We start from the raw sequence: 13,454 nt of genomic DNA on the forward strand, positions 1-13,454 counted from the left end.
TCTGACTATTATGCAGAAGACCAGAGATTGCGTAGACACTGTAGAATGCGATTGTTTGAAAAACGTTGCCGTTGAATGGTCCACTCTATACTGTACTTGTATTGCTAGACCTTAGTGCTGCATTTGATACCATTGATCACCAAATCCTATTACAGAGATTGGAGCATCTAATAGGCATTAAAGGAACCGCACTTAGCTGGTTTAAGTCGTATTTATCAGACCGATCTCAGTTTGTATATGTAAACAATGAAAGCTCGATGAAAACCAGGGTTAGTCACGGAGTTCCACAGGGGTCTGTTCTTGGACCTATTTTATTTACTTTATATATGCTTCCCTTGGGAAATATTATCAGAAAACACTCAGTAAACTTTCATTGTTATGCAGATGATACCCAGTTGTATCTATCAATTAAGCCAGACGAAACTAACCAGTTCTCTAGACTTCAAGCATGTCTTACGGACATAAAAACCTGGATGACCTGTAACTTTTTAATGTTAAACTCTGAAAAAACAGAAGTTATCCTACTAGGTCCAGATCACCTTCGAATTCAATTATCTAACGATATAGTTTCTCTAGATGGCATTGCTCTAGCATCCAGCACTACCGTTAAGAACCTTGGAGTTATCTTTGACCAGGATCTGTCTTTTAACTCTTATATAAAACAGATCTCAAGGACAGCCTTTTTTCATTTACGTAACATTGCGAAAATCAGGCAAATCCTGTCTCAAAGTGATGCAGAAAAACTAGTTCATGCATTTGTTACCTCTAGACTAGATTACTGTAACTCCTTATTATCAGGCTGCTCTAATAGGTCTCTTAGATCTTTACAGTTGATCCAGAATGCTGCAGCACGTGTTCTAACAAAAACTAAGAAAAGAGATCATATTACTCCAGTATTAGCTTCTCTGCACTGGCTCCTCTTCTGTGGAACCAGGTTCCAGTTTCAGTCCGGGGGGCAGACACACTCACCACTTTCAAGAGCAGGCTTAAGACCTTCCTTTTTGATAGCGCTTATAGTTAGGGCTGGTTCAGGTTCGCCTTGGTCCAGCCCCTAGATATGCTGCTATATGCCTAGACAGCCGGGGGACTACCTAGGATACGCTGAGCTCCTCTCTCCTCTTCTCTCCCTCCTTCTTTATGTATTAATCTCCTATTTATGCACATTACTGATTTTGCTTCTTCCCCGGAGTTCTTGTGCTTTCTCGCCTCGCAGGTTCCCAGGAATCGGGGTTATATTTGGACTGTCATCGTGCCACCTACTGAGGCCCTGCTGACACCCACTACTACTACCACTATCATTATTAGTCACATTACTATTATTATTGCCTGTACTATTACGCTTATTGACTTGCTTCTACCCTGGAGTCTTTGTGCTTTCTCGCTTCGCAGGCTTCTATAAATCGTGGCTGTACCTGGACCGTGGATGTGCATCCTGCTACGGCCCTGCTGACACCGACTGCTACCACCATTATTATTATTATTACTAGTCACATTACTATTACTATTACCTGTACCATTAAGTATTTTAGCTTTACTTCCACCCTGAAGCCCTTTTGCTTTCTCGTTCTGCAGGTTTCCATGAATCGTTGTGGTACCTGGACCGTAGTCGTGCCTCCTGCTGTGAGCCGACTGACACCCACTGCTACTTCGATTATTATTATTAGTCACATTACTATCCCTATTTTCATGGCTATAATTATACTGTAATAATTGCTGCTGTTATTATAAGTAGTCTTATTATATGAATCATTTATGTCATATACATTGAATGTGTTGTATCTAAGAACTGTTATGCTGCTCATTCTGTACACATGACATCTATTGCATTCTGTCCATCCTGGGAGAAGGATCCCTCCTCTGTCGTTCTCCCATAGGTTTCTTCCTTTTTTCTCCCTGTTAAAGGGGTTTTTTAGGGGAGTTTTTCCTGTGCCGATGTGAGGGAAGGACAGAGGATGTCGCATGTGCACAGATTGTAAAGCCCTCTGAGGCAAATTTGTAATTTGTGATTCTGGGCTATACAAAATAAACTGAATTGAATTGAATTGAATCTATGATTTCGTCTGGTGATAGGATCGGGAAAAAAAGTTGTGTTTCTTATTTGTTTGGAGTTAAAGTGAATAGAGCTGTGTAGGTGCAACACATTTAAATCTTATACAACTAGTGCACATATGCTCTTAAGTTGCAGTTCCTCTTATGGACACTAGATGCTGGCCCCAAGAAGAGTTTGCATTTAAAGCACAAAATCAACAAATTAATTTCCCACAAGAAGTTCAGGTCACTGCAGGTAATTTTCTATTTTCGGAATCATTATTAAAGAAGTATAGGACCAAACATTATATTTAGAAAGCGTGCAATCTTGACTTTTGTATCTCAATCACAAAAATAGTAAGCTCTAGTATTTGCTTCTAGCTTGTCCCACTTTAGTGCAACGCAAGCTTCATCCTCCTTTGCCTACATTTTCATCTTCTGGCTCCTCTCCTTCATATTTTTCTACAGTTCATTGATTAATGACAGTGGAAATTTATTTTATTATACATTTTCAGTGTGATGTCTCCTAACGCAGTGGCACGGTCAACATCAGTGAGGCCTGTGCTGATAATCAGACCTGACACTGCACTGTAAATCACTCTGCACTAAGCCTGAGTCAACACTTTACTTCAGATATTTCCTGTGTCAGTTCACACTCAAAGCTGTTTTAACTGTTCCAAAAATACTTTTTTGGCATTGATTTGCAGTCTTAAAGGATGGTGCTTTTACAGAGCCCTCTTCCTCTGGAGACCAGATTAGAGATGAAACCCTTGCAGTAACTGTTGATGTAACTGTGGTTAAGCTTGATAAAAGGATTTAAATCCTGTGAATGCTTAATACTGCCAGAAATGAAACAACATTGAAATAACAGAAATTATGTTGACCATACTTTAAAACATGTCAGGTAATGTACTTGAATTTTATATTTAATCAAAACTCATTTTGAATGTCTTTTCATAAGTTAAATCTACATTAAATCACAATGCCATCTGGCAGTTGTTACATCATTAGTTATGAGCTCAGTTTGCTTGAGTCAGACTGAATGAGTAATGTGAATGACTGATAAAGCCCCTATTCTGTCAAAAGAAAGGTTATTCTTCCTTTTCTGTATGCTGGACATGCCTGCTTAACTGGATATTTTAATGTGGACGCGACAATGGTTTATGCCGGAAATGGCATTGTGTTGCTGAGGTTGTTTGGCCAGTAAGATACAGGTTCTCAAGCCGACTCACCCTGATGCCGAGCTCCACGTTTTCTCCACCGTATATTTCCATGCCTTCATCTAGCAGGCCAATCTCCTTAAAGTACTTCCTGTCGACCACAAAGCAGCCAATCAAAGCAGGGCTCCTTAAATAGGGGGTGAAAAGAGGCGAAGTCAGGGTAAAGAAAGAGGTAGAATATTTTTTTTAATTAAAATAATGCAGAGCAATTAGGGAGTTTAAATGCAAAATATTAATCAACAAAAACAATAGAGCACAGTCCTAAACCACAATTAGCCCCACACTGGGCAACAGGGCCATGAAGATGTACTTTTTTAGAATGCTGCACATTTGATGCTCTGAACATTAGCCATTACCTTTTTTTTATAAACCTATGCAGTACATTGTGCTTAGGAATGATCAAGCTTTCAAAATGATGCCTTCACCTAACACAACCAACTCAGGACATTTTGAAGAAACATATGTTTCATAAACATCAAACTGAATCAACAAGAGTTAAACATAACTCTTATAAGTATTCATGTTGTCATTCCCACATGTATTATTCTTTATTTAAATGGGGGTAAACAGGCGACAACCTCTGAAGCGTAGCCAATGCAAAATGGCCTTAAACTTGCATTCAAGGCCATTGGGGGGGCGACTCCTCTTGTTTCAAAAAGAGGTCTGATTGTATAGAATTCTATGAGAAAACGACCCTACTTCTCTCTTGATTTTTTACCTCAGTTGGTCTCAGTCACTGGTTTCAAGTAATTTAATAAATTATGGTCCCATTTAGAGTGAAATAGACCATAAAGCTGGGTATGATTTAGGGGGGTGCTACCTTGTAATTGACAGGTCGCTACCACGGCATTGTCGGGTCTGGGTGTTGTCCGTGTTTTTGTCTTATAACTTTATCCCTAATTGTAACAATTTGGTCTCTTGACAACGTCTTGTTCAGTGTTCGGTCGTACTTAGCTCACCCTCTTGTGTCACTTCTGGTTGAGGTCATCAATGGGGCTAGCAAACCGGGAGAGATTTAAAAGGTGCCCCATTCAGAGTAGATCTATTTCTCTAGGTGAAGTGGGGTGATTTCAACATCACCTCTGCACCAGTCAGTGATTTTATTTGGTCAGTGTATGAGGATAATATTTCACGCCTAATTCCACTAATAGTTACAGCTCCCATGACCCACTGTTTTTCTGTAAACTCACTGGTCCTACTGCTTTTCCATCTCCATTTTAGGAAATTGGCAAAATTAAAAGAATGCCAAAATAATTGTTGGCAGTTCCTGTTAACAATGTACCCATGGATGTACAGACCAGTGGTGGCTGGTACTCCAAAAATTAGGGAGGACAGTCGAAAAACCAACACACGCTATCTTTATATTTTATACTAGTTGGCTACTTACATCTTTCTTTTCTTTATTAAACAAAAGAAAACATATAACAAAAGAGATGAATAACATAAGAGACAAGGGTATATCACACAAGACTAACATATTATAACACATACGGATATGAAGTGTCTTGATAGCGTCTTTGTTCGTCAAATTAGAAAGTAGTTTCATATTTTGGTCAACATCCTTCAGGAAAAGAACAACATACCTTTTTTATATTGTTTCATTTATATTTATGAATAAAGAGTTTGCCAACATCATTAAGAAATTCATTATTTGTGGTCCTTTCTTATATTTGGAAGAAATCGAATATTCATACTTTAATTTCTAGATTGTTTTACATTAGGATCATTCTTTTCAAAGCCTGCAGGCCCCTACAGTTATATTATAATGCTAATTTAGCAAGTATTCCTTTTTATGCTGCTGTATGTTGGGGTGGCAGCATTACAGCTGTGGATAGGAACAGGATCAATACGTTTTTCAAGAGGGTGGAATCTTTTATTGGCCTGACTCCATATTCTCTGAGGACCATCACAGAGCAGAGAACCAGAAGGAAGCTTAGGGGAGTTCTGTCATTGGACCTTTGCACAGTACCTTTATACGGGGCGGCTGTGGCACATGAGGTAGAGCGCTTGTCCCGTAACCACAAGGTTGGTGGTTCAAGCCCCTCTACCGGCAGCATGCCGAGGTGTCCTTGAGCAAGACACCTAACCCCAAATTGCTCCCCGGGCGCTTCATTGCAGCCCACTGCTCCTACGGGATGGGTTAAATGCAGAGAAATAATTTCCCCATTGTGGGACTAATAAAGGATTGATTATTATTATTATTATTATTATTAACTAACAGCAGAGGCTACCGGCTCCTCTTGTAAAGCTTGGGAAAGTTTTAGTTGTCTTTTCAGTGCTCACCAATTAACTTTTTCTATTGCCGCCAGAAAGACCTGTACAAATTAAATCTTCATCCAAACCCACAGACTTTCCTATCCGAACCCATCGTGTCTAAGTTGTTGTGAGTAGGTGATCCAATGCTATCTCACAGAAAAATGCACACAGTTCAGCGGACCGCCATAATGCTCTCTCTTGCGGACTGCAGTGTCAGATTGTGAGATCTTTAACTAGAAGGGCTGCACTTGTCAGTGACCTCATTACAGATCATAGGCTGGACATGATTTTTTTTACTGAAACTTGGCTGGACTCAAGAGGTACTTTTACACTAACTGAGACAACCATGTGTACAGATTGTAAAGCCCTCCGAGGCAAATTTGTAATTTGTGATTTTGGGCTTATCAAAATAAACTGAATTGAATTGAATTGAACCTGCTGACTTTTAACCTTCTATAACTTTTTAGGTCTGACAGGAAAATTGGAGGTGTAGCAGCACCCTTCTCTGACAAATATCTATGCAGACAGCTCACTTTTGTCGAATACATTTCTTCTGATTATATTGCACTAACATTGAAATGCACAAATCCTGTCTTATTAATAATGAATTATGTCCAAAGGAGTTGATGTACTTTCCATCTCAGTACATCTCAGACGTTGCTTTATCAGACCATTACTGCATGTTTTTCTTTTTTTTAAATCAATCTTGATCAATATTATTATTATTATTAGGGCCCGGGCCGTTGAAGTCTATTATACATTTTCAGTGTGATGTCTCCTAACGCAGTGGCACGGTCAACATCAGTGAGGCCTGGGCTGAAAAGTTATCAAAAGCTTTACGTTTGATGGAATGGCGTATCCGTAGCAGGGCGGCCTTTTGAGATGATTCCCCATTACACATAAGGCTGATGTAACTCTATTGGACTTGCTCAAATCCTTGCCATGCTTGATTAAACTCTTGGCAAGCCAAATGTCGACAAGCCTATTTTCTGTCATAATCAATCGCCACCTACTGGCGGAAGGTGATCAGCATTATGTGATGAACCGCATCTGATTTACATGACATTTACATGATGTGGTCTGGTTTGTGTGTGTTATCTAGCGCCACAGAGGGAAGTGTTGGAATATTTGCAAAACAGAATTTCCAGTGTCACCCACTAAAATACATCTAACTCGGGGACGTGTTGTCCAATGGTCACAGATGTTCATGGCCACGTCGGCAGGTGTTATGCCAGAATCCAGACATGCTTATAGTGCGAGGGCCTGTTCATTGCTGCTTGCAGCTTTAACTATTATTATTTATCTCGTATGTCTTTGAAGGCGAAAACAAGGTGCTTGGGCTACTGGACGAAATTATTCGGCATTACCATATTACTCCTAGACCCTCCAGCACGAACTCATAGTCGGTTTAGAGAACTGCATATATCTGGAAAGTCTGTTATGTTAACAACACTATAGCTCATTTACAGATAAAAAAATATTTTTCTGTCTTTACAGATTTACAGTAAAATAGTATTCAGAGATACACTCAAAACATTCAAGGTTAAGCCCCAGCAAAATGACCTCAGGACGCTGTTTCTCCAGGCATGAAAGACTGTCTAACTCATGCTTGCAGTGTGTGATGGTCACAGAAGTGCAAGGGCGCATCAAACAGCGTCCAGCCAGTACCCTCTACATGCGCAAGGGGTGCGAGGGCCTGATCAATGCTGCTTGCAGCTTTAATTTAGTTTGTACTTGTTGCGTCTTGGCCAGTTTATCAAGAAACACAAAGTATTGCCACAACTATGCCATGACATGCAACTTTATATTTCCCTATTCCCTGATGATCAGAGCCCTATTCACTTATTGTCAGAATGTATCAGTAATATAATATCATATTGATAATAGAAACAAGACGGAAATGACCTCACTTTTCAGAGTCACATTAACAGCTAGTTAAAATCGGCTTTTATTCTTTAAGAGACATGACGAAGATAAGGAGCTTTTTATCCCAGAAGGGTGCTGAAAGATTTGTGTTTTCTTTCCAGTGTGCTTGGCTGCCGTAACGTGTAATGGGTTGAAAGATAATAGATCATAGTGTGATTAAAAATGGTTAAAAATGTAAATAGATTTGATGCATCATTAAAAGATAAAGTTATAGTAGGATTGCTAAGATAAAAATAAGATAAAAATAGACACCCCTTTATTTTTTTTGTTTTGTGTTAGATTAAATATATCGTTTTACAATGTCAGCTTTCTCAAACAAGAATTCATTAGACCAGTAGGGGGCGCACGATGCTGAGGAGGTAATTAATACCATAGGGACACAGTGCCGCAGAATAAATCCTGCAGTCAAGGCTAATGAAAGCGATTCATCGTGTCTCTTGTTTCTCAAACAACAGGTGGGTTAAAACTCCTCCAAAATGCACAAACACAACATACCTTAAAGGGTAAACATGTTAGTTAGGTCACGAGTGTAATAGTTTCAGTCTGAGTAATAGTGATAGTTTGTTTTGTTAATGTGTGTGTGATCGAGACCATGAAGCTACATGCTAATGTGTTAGCCTATGTATCTAGTGAGTTCTTATGAACCTGTATGCTAACATTGAGTTATGATGCCGTGAGTTTCACGTTGGCACGGTTAAGCCGCTTATAGACGGTTTACATAAGTCCGGGTTTTTCTTTTTCTTCCTGCAAATTTCCCCGCTGCGGGACTAATAAAGGATTATCTTATTTTATCTTTCTGATTTATTTAGGGATTTAGTATAGATTGGTCATTTGGCCATACGGTGAGTGATATGATAATGACACGTGGTGTGTGAAGACAGTGGAAGGGTGTAGCGCTCGTACTGTGTCTCTCCGCTAAAATGAGAATGTGTCATGGTGTCTACACGCACACTTATTAAAGGTGTATTCCGTAGTAAAGAGTTGGAAATATAATGGAATAAATCCTGCGGTCAAGGCTAATGAAAGTGATTCATCGTGTCTCTTGTTTCTCAAACAACAGGGATTTATCCTCACTGACCCTCCTGCTACCACGAAGCCAGAGGGGCAACAAACGCGCTGCTCACAGGATTACCTAAAAAGCATCTCAATCATCTGCAACTACTCCAGCTAGCATCTGCTAGAGCTTTCACAGGGAAAAGGAAATACCAAAATATAACACCTGGGTTGAGGCATAACACTGACTTCTAGTAGTAAGAATTGTTTTTAAAATTGTAATGATTGTTTTTATGGTCTTGCACCCCAATATCTCTCTGAAATGCTTGTGAGCTATAAACCAGCTAGACCACTCAGGGCGTTTGGAACAGGTTATCTGGTTATTCCCTGTGTCACAATGACAATTGGGAAAACTGCCTTTAGTTTTTATGCTCCAAGCTGCTCGAATATCCTTCCCAATCATGTTAGGTGTACCCCAACGCTATTGTCTTTTAAAACTAAGTTAAAAACATTTATTTTTAGCTATGTAGTTCAGTTATCTGGTTGCTAGTCAAGAACTATTACTATTACTACTGCATGTGCAATGATTGGACACAGTGTAGGTCCATTAAATGTACTGTAATAGTGGTGACAAAACTTACCTGCTTTTTGAAACTGTACAACTGCCTACTGTTGTAACTCTGTTATGTTGTTCATTCTGTACACATGACATCTATTGAATTCTGTCCATCCTGGGAGAAGGATCCCTCCTCTGTCGCTCTCCCATAGGTTTCTTCCTTTTTTTCTCCCTGTTAAAGTTTTTTTTTTAGGGGAGTTTTTCCTGTGCCGGTGTGAGGGTTCCGGGACAGAGGATGTCGCATGTGTACAGATTGCAAAGCCCTCTGAGGCAAATTTGTAATTTGTGATTTTGGGCTATACAAAATGAATTGAATTGAAAATTGAATGTGTCTGTCGTCCGCCAGGAACCTACACACAACCAACTGCTCTCCCAAGGCACTTCTTCCCCAACCCCTTAAGGGACATTTCTGTGAACCCTGTGATGTAGGAGGTCACTTGTCCCAGCAGCATTCCACGCAGCAGGTGTTTTGGGGACCCCCAGTAGAGAAGATCATTCTTTACCGAGAGGGGACTGGTAACCATGCGATGGTTGTGCTTCTTGGCATCTAATCCATTTTCCTTCCGCTTATCCGGGGCCGGGTCGCGGAGGCAGCAAGCTAAGGAGGGTCCTCCAGACGTCCTTCTCCCCAGCAACACTTTCCAGCTCCTCCTGGGGGACTCCGAGGCGTTCCCAGGCCAAACGAGATATATAATCTCTCCAGCGTGTTCTGGGTCTACCCCGGGGCCTCTTACCAGTTGGACGTGCCTGGAAAACCTCTAAAGGGAGGCGTCCAGGAGGCATCCTGATCAGATGCCCGAGCCCCTTTCGACGCGAAGGAGCAGCGGCTCTACTCCGAGCTCCCTCCGGATGTCTGAGCTCCTCACCCTATCTCTAAGGCTGAGCCCAGCCACCCTACGAAGGAAGCTCATTTCGGCCGCTTGTATTCGCGATCTCATTCTTTCGGTCACTACCCAAAGCTCATGACCATAGGTGAGGGTTGGAACGTAGATGGACTGGTAAATCGAGAGCTTTGCCTTACGGCTCAGCTCCTTCTTCACCAAAACGGTCCGGTACAACGCCTGCATCACTGCTGACGCTGCACCAAACCGCCTGTCCATCTCCCGCTCCATTTTACCCTCACTCGTGAATAAGATCCCGAGATACTTGAACTCCCTCGCTTGGGGCAGTGACTCACTCCCAACCCAGAGGGTGCAATCCACTGTTTTCCGGAAGAGAACCATGGCCTCAGACTTGGAGGTACTGACTCTCATCCCGACTGCTTCACACTCGGCTGTGAACCGCCCCAGTGCGTGCTGAAGGTCACGTTCTGAAGAAGCCAACAGAACCACATCATCTGCAAAAAGCAGGGATGTGATTCTGAGGTCCCCAAACCGGAAACTCTCCTCCCCCCGTCTGCGCCTTGAAATCCTGTCCATGAAAATCACAAACAGGATTGGTGACAATGGGCAGCCCTGGTGGAGGCCAACACGCACTGGGAACAAGCTTGACTTTGTGCCGAGTATCCAGACACAGCTCTCACTTTGGTCATACAAGGACCGAATGGCTCGTAGTAACGAACCAGGTACCCCATATTCCCGCAGTACCCCCCACAGGACTCCCTGAGGGACACGGTCGAAGGCCTTCTCCAAGTCCACAAAACACATGTAGACTGGATGAGCAAACTCCCATGCACCCTCCAACAAGGGTAAAGAGTTGGTCCACTGTTCCACGTCCAGGACGGAATCCGCATTGCTCCTCCTGAATCCGAGGTTCGACAATCGGACGGAGCCTCCTTTCCAGCACCCTGGAGTAAACTTTCCCGGGAGGCTGAGCAGTGTGATACCCCTATAATTGGAGCACACTCTCCGGTCCCCCTTTTTGAAAATGGGAACCACCACCCCAGTCTGCCACTCCACAGGCACTGTACCCGACTTCCACGCGACAGTGAAGAGACGTGTCAACCAAGACAGCCCAACAATGTCCAGAGCCTTTAGCATCTCTGGTCGAATCTCATCCACTCCTGGCACTTTGCCGCTGAAGAGCTTTTTAACTACCTCAACGACCTCCGCCAGGCATATGGACGAGTCTTCCCCTGAGTCTTCAGACTCTGCCTCTTCCACAGAGGACGTGTTGGTCGGGTTCAGGAGTTCCTCAAAGTGTTCTTTCCACCGCTCGACAATATCCCCAGTCCGGGTCTGCAGTTCTACCCCCCTGCTGAGCACAGCCTGAGAAAAGCCCTGTTTCCCCTTTCTGAGTCGTCTCACGGTTTGCCAGATTTCCTTGAGGCCATTCGAAAGTCCTTCTCCATGGCCTTGCCGAACTCCTCCCACACCCGGGTTTTTGCCTCAGCAACCGCTGCAGCTGCAGCCCTTCTGGCCAACCGGTACCTGCATGCTGATTCAGGAGACCCCTGGGCCAACCAAGCCCGAAAGGCCTCCTTCTTCAGCTTGATGGCCTCCTTCACCACTGGTGTCCACCAGCGGGTTCTCGGATCGCCTTCTGACCACAACTCCTAGCAGCAGCTTCCACAATGGAGGATTTGAACATGGCCCACTCGGATTCCATGTCCCCAGCCTCCCCCGGGATGCACCAGATATTATTCCGGAGGTGAGAGTTGAAGACCTTGCGGACAGGATCCTCAGCCAGACGTTCCCGGTTCACCCTCACCACACATTTGGGTTTACCGGGTCTGTCCGGCAGCCTCCCCCGCCACCTGATCCAACTCACCACCAGGTGGTGATCAGTTGACAGCTCTGCTCCTCTCTTCACCCAAGTGTCCAAGACATACGGATGCAGGTCTGATGACACAACTACAAAGTCGATCATAGACCTTTGGCCTAGGGTGTTCTGGTACCAAGTACACTTATGAACCTCCCTATATATCCTTGAGATGTGTAAGCCACTCCCCCTAGCAGTTAAGAGGACAATTGACCTATTGAAACTAAAGCACAACTCTCAAAGCAGTTCCTGATTACAGGAATGGCAGAAACAACAGAATCAGCATCAAACACTAACACTTTTAAGCAGGCTTGGTACAGTTAAGAGCAACTTAAGAAAGCAAAAACAATATACTTAGTCTATCCTAGCAGAATCAAGTAGTTCAGTATCCCTCCAGAAGTCAAATACACTGGGCTCAAACATGGTGTTTGTTATGGACAGCCCATGACTAGCACAGAAGTCCAACAACAAAGCACCACTCGGGTTCAGATCGGGCAGGCCGTTCCTCCCAATCACACCTCTCCAGGTTTCTCCGTCGTTACCCACGTGAGCGTTGAAGTCTCCCAGAAGAACTATGGAGTCCCCAGTCGGCGCCCTTTCCAGAACACCACCCAAGGACTCCAAGAAGGCTGCGTACTCCGAACTACTTGGTGCATAGGCACAAATGACAGTCAGAGACTTTCCCCCTGCAATTCCCAGTCGCAGAGAGGCGACCCTCTCGTTCTCCGGGGAGAACTCCAGAACAGCGGCGCTCAGCCGGGGGCTTGTGAGTATCCCCACACCTGCCCGGCGCCTCTCACCCTGGGCAACTCCGGAAAAGGAAAAAGTCCAGCCCCTCTCCAGGAGTTTGGTTCCAGAACCGGTGCTATGCGTGGAGGTGAGCCCAACTATATCTAGTTGGTAGCCCTCCACCTCCCGCACCAGCTCCGGTTCCTTCCCCGCCAGAGAGGTGACGTTCCACGTCCCTAGAGCTAGTCTGTGATGCCGGTGGTCAGCACGCCCAGGTTCCCGCCCCAGCCTGCCGCCCAGCTCACATTGCACCCGACCCCAATGCCTATCCCTGCGGGTGGTGGGCCCACAGGGTGGCGGCACGATGTAGCTTTTTCAGGCTGGGCCCGGCCGGACCCCATGTGCCAAGGCCCGGCCACCAGACGCTCGCCGGCGAGAGCTCCCCTCCTGGGTCTGGCTCCAGGAGGGTGCCCCGGTTTCCCTATTCCGGGCGAGGTGCCACAACCTTGCATCATCCGATTCATTGGGGTTTTGTGAATCACTCTTAGTCTGACCCCTCCCCCGAGATCACTTTGCCTTGGGAGATCCTACCAGGAGCTATTGCCCCCAACAACACAGATCTCAGGATCACTGGGGCACCACACAAACCCCTACACCACGATAAGGTGGCGATTCATTGGAGGCATCTAAGCAGAGGCTATAAAACAATTTCTAAAGGTAACACGTGCGACAACCCCCAATTGGCAGCCGCCATGAACCCCAGCACCTGCATGATGGTAAATGCTTTCACTGTCACACCCTGCCACAGATTTAAAACTGCCTGCTGCAGGGCAGTCCATCTCTGTGCCCCATGGCCTGAATGCATCAAGAACAACCCCCAGATACTCCACCTGTTGTTGTGGCAGGGGGCTGTTCTTGACATTAATAGTTATAGGCTATCCCCGGGGGGGTGACATGCAAGAATATTTTTAGTTTTGGAGCCACCT

General features: G+C 44.2%; 1 protein-coding gene across 1 annotated transcript in view; it reads right to left on the reverse strand.

Moving 5' to 3' along the window:
- The window catches only part of LOC129107956 (polypeptide N-acetylgalactosaminyltransferase 18-like), a 204,446-nt gene that overhangs the window by 94,203 nt on the left and 96,789 nt on the right, over positions 1–13,454 (reverse strand). Inside the window, 1 exon segment of the mRNA XM_054619569.1 lies at positions 3,261–3,375. Within this exon segment, the coding sequence (XP_054475544.1) occupies positions 3,261–3,375 (115 nt within the window).

The sequence above is a fragment of the Anoplopoma fimbria genome, chromosome 19 (genome assembly GCF_027596085.1).
Source record: "Anoplopoma fimbria isolate UVic2021 breed Golden Eagle Sablefish chromosome 19, Afim_UVic_2022, whole genome shotgun sequence".
NCBI classification, from domain to species: domain Eukaryota; kingdom Metazoa; phylum Chordata; class Actinopteri; order Perciformes; family Anoplopomatidae; genus Anoplopoma; species Anoplopoma fimbria.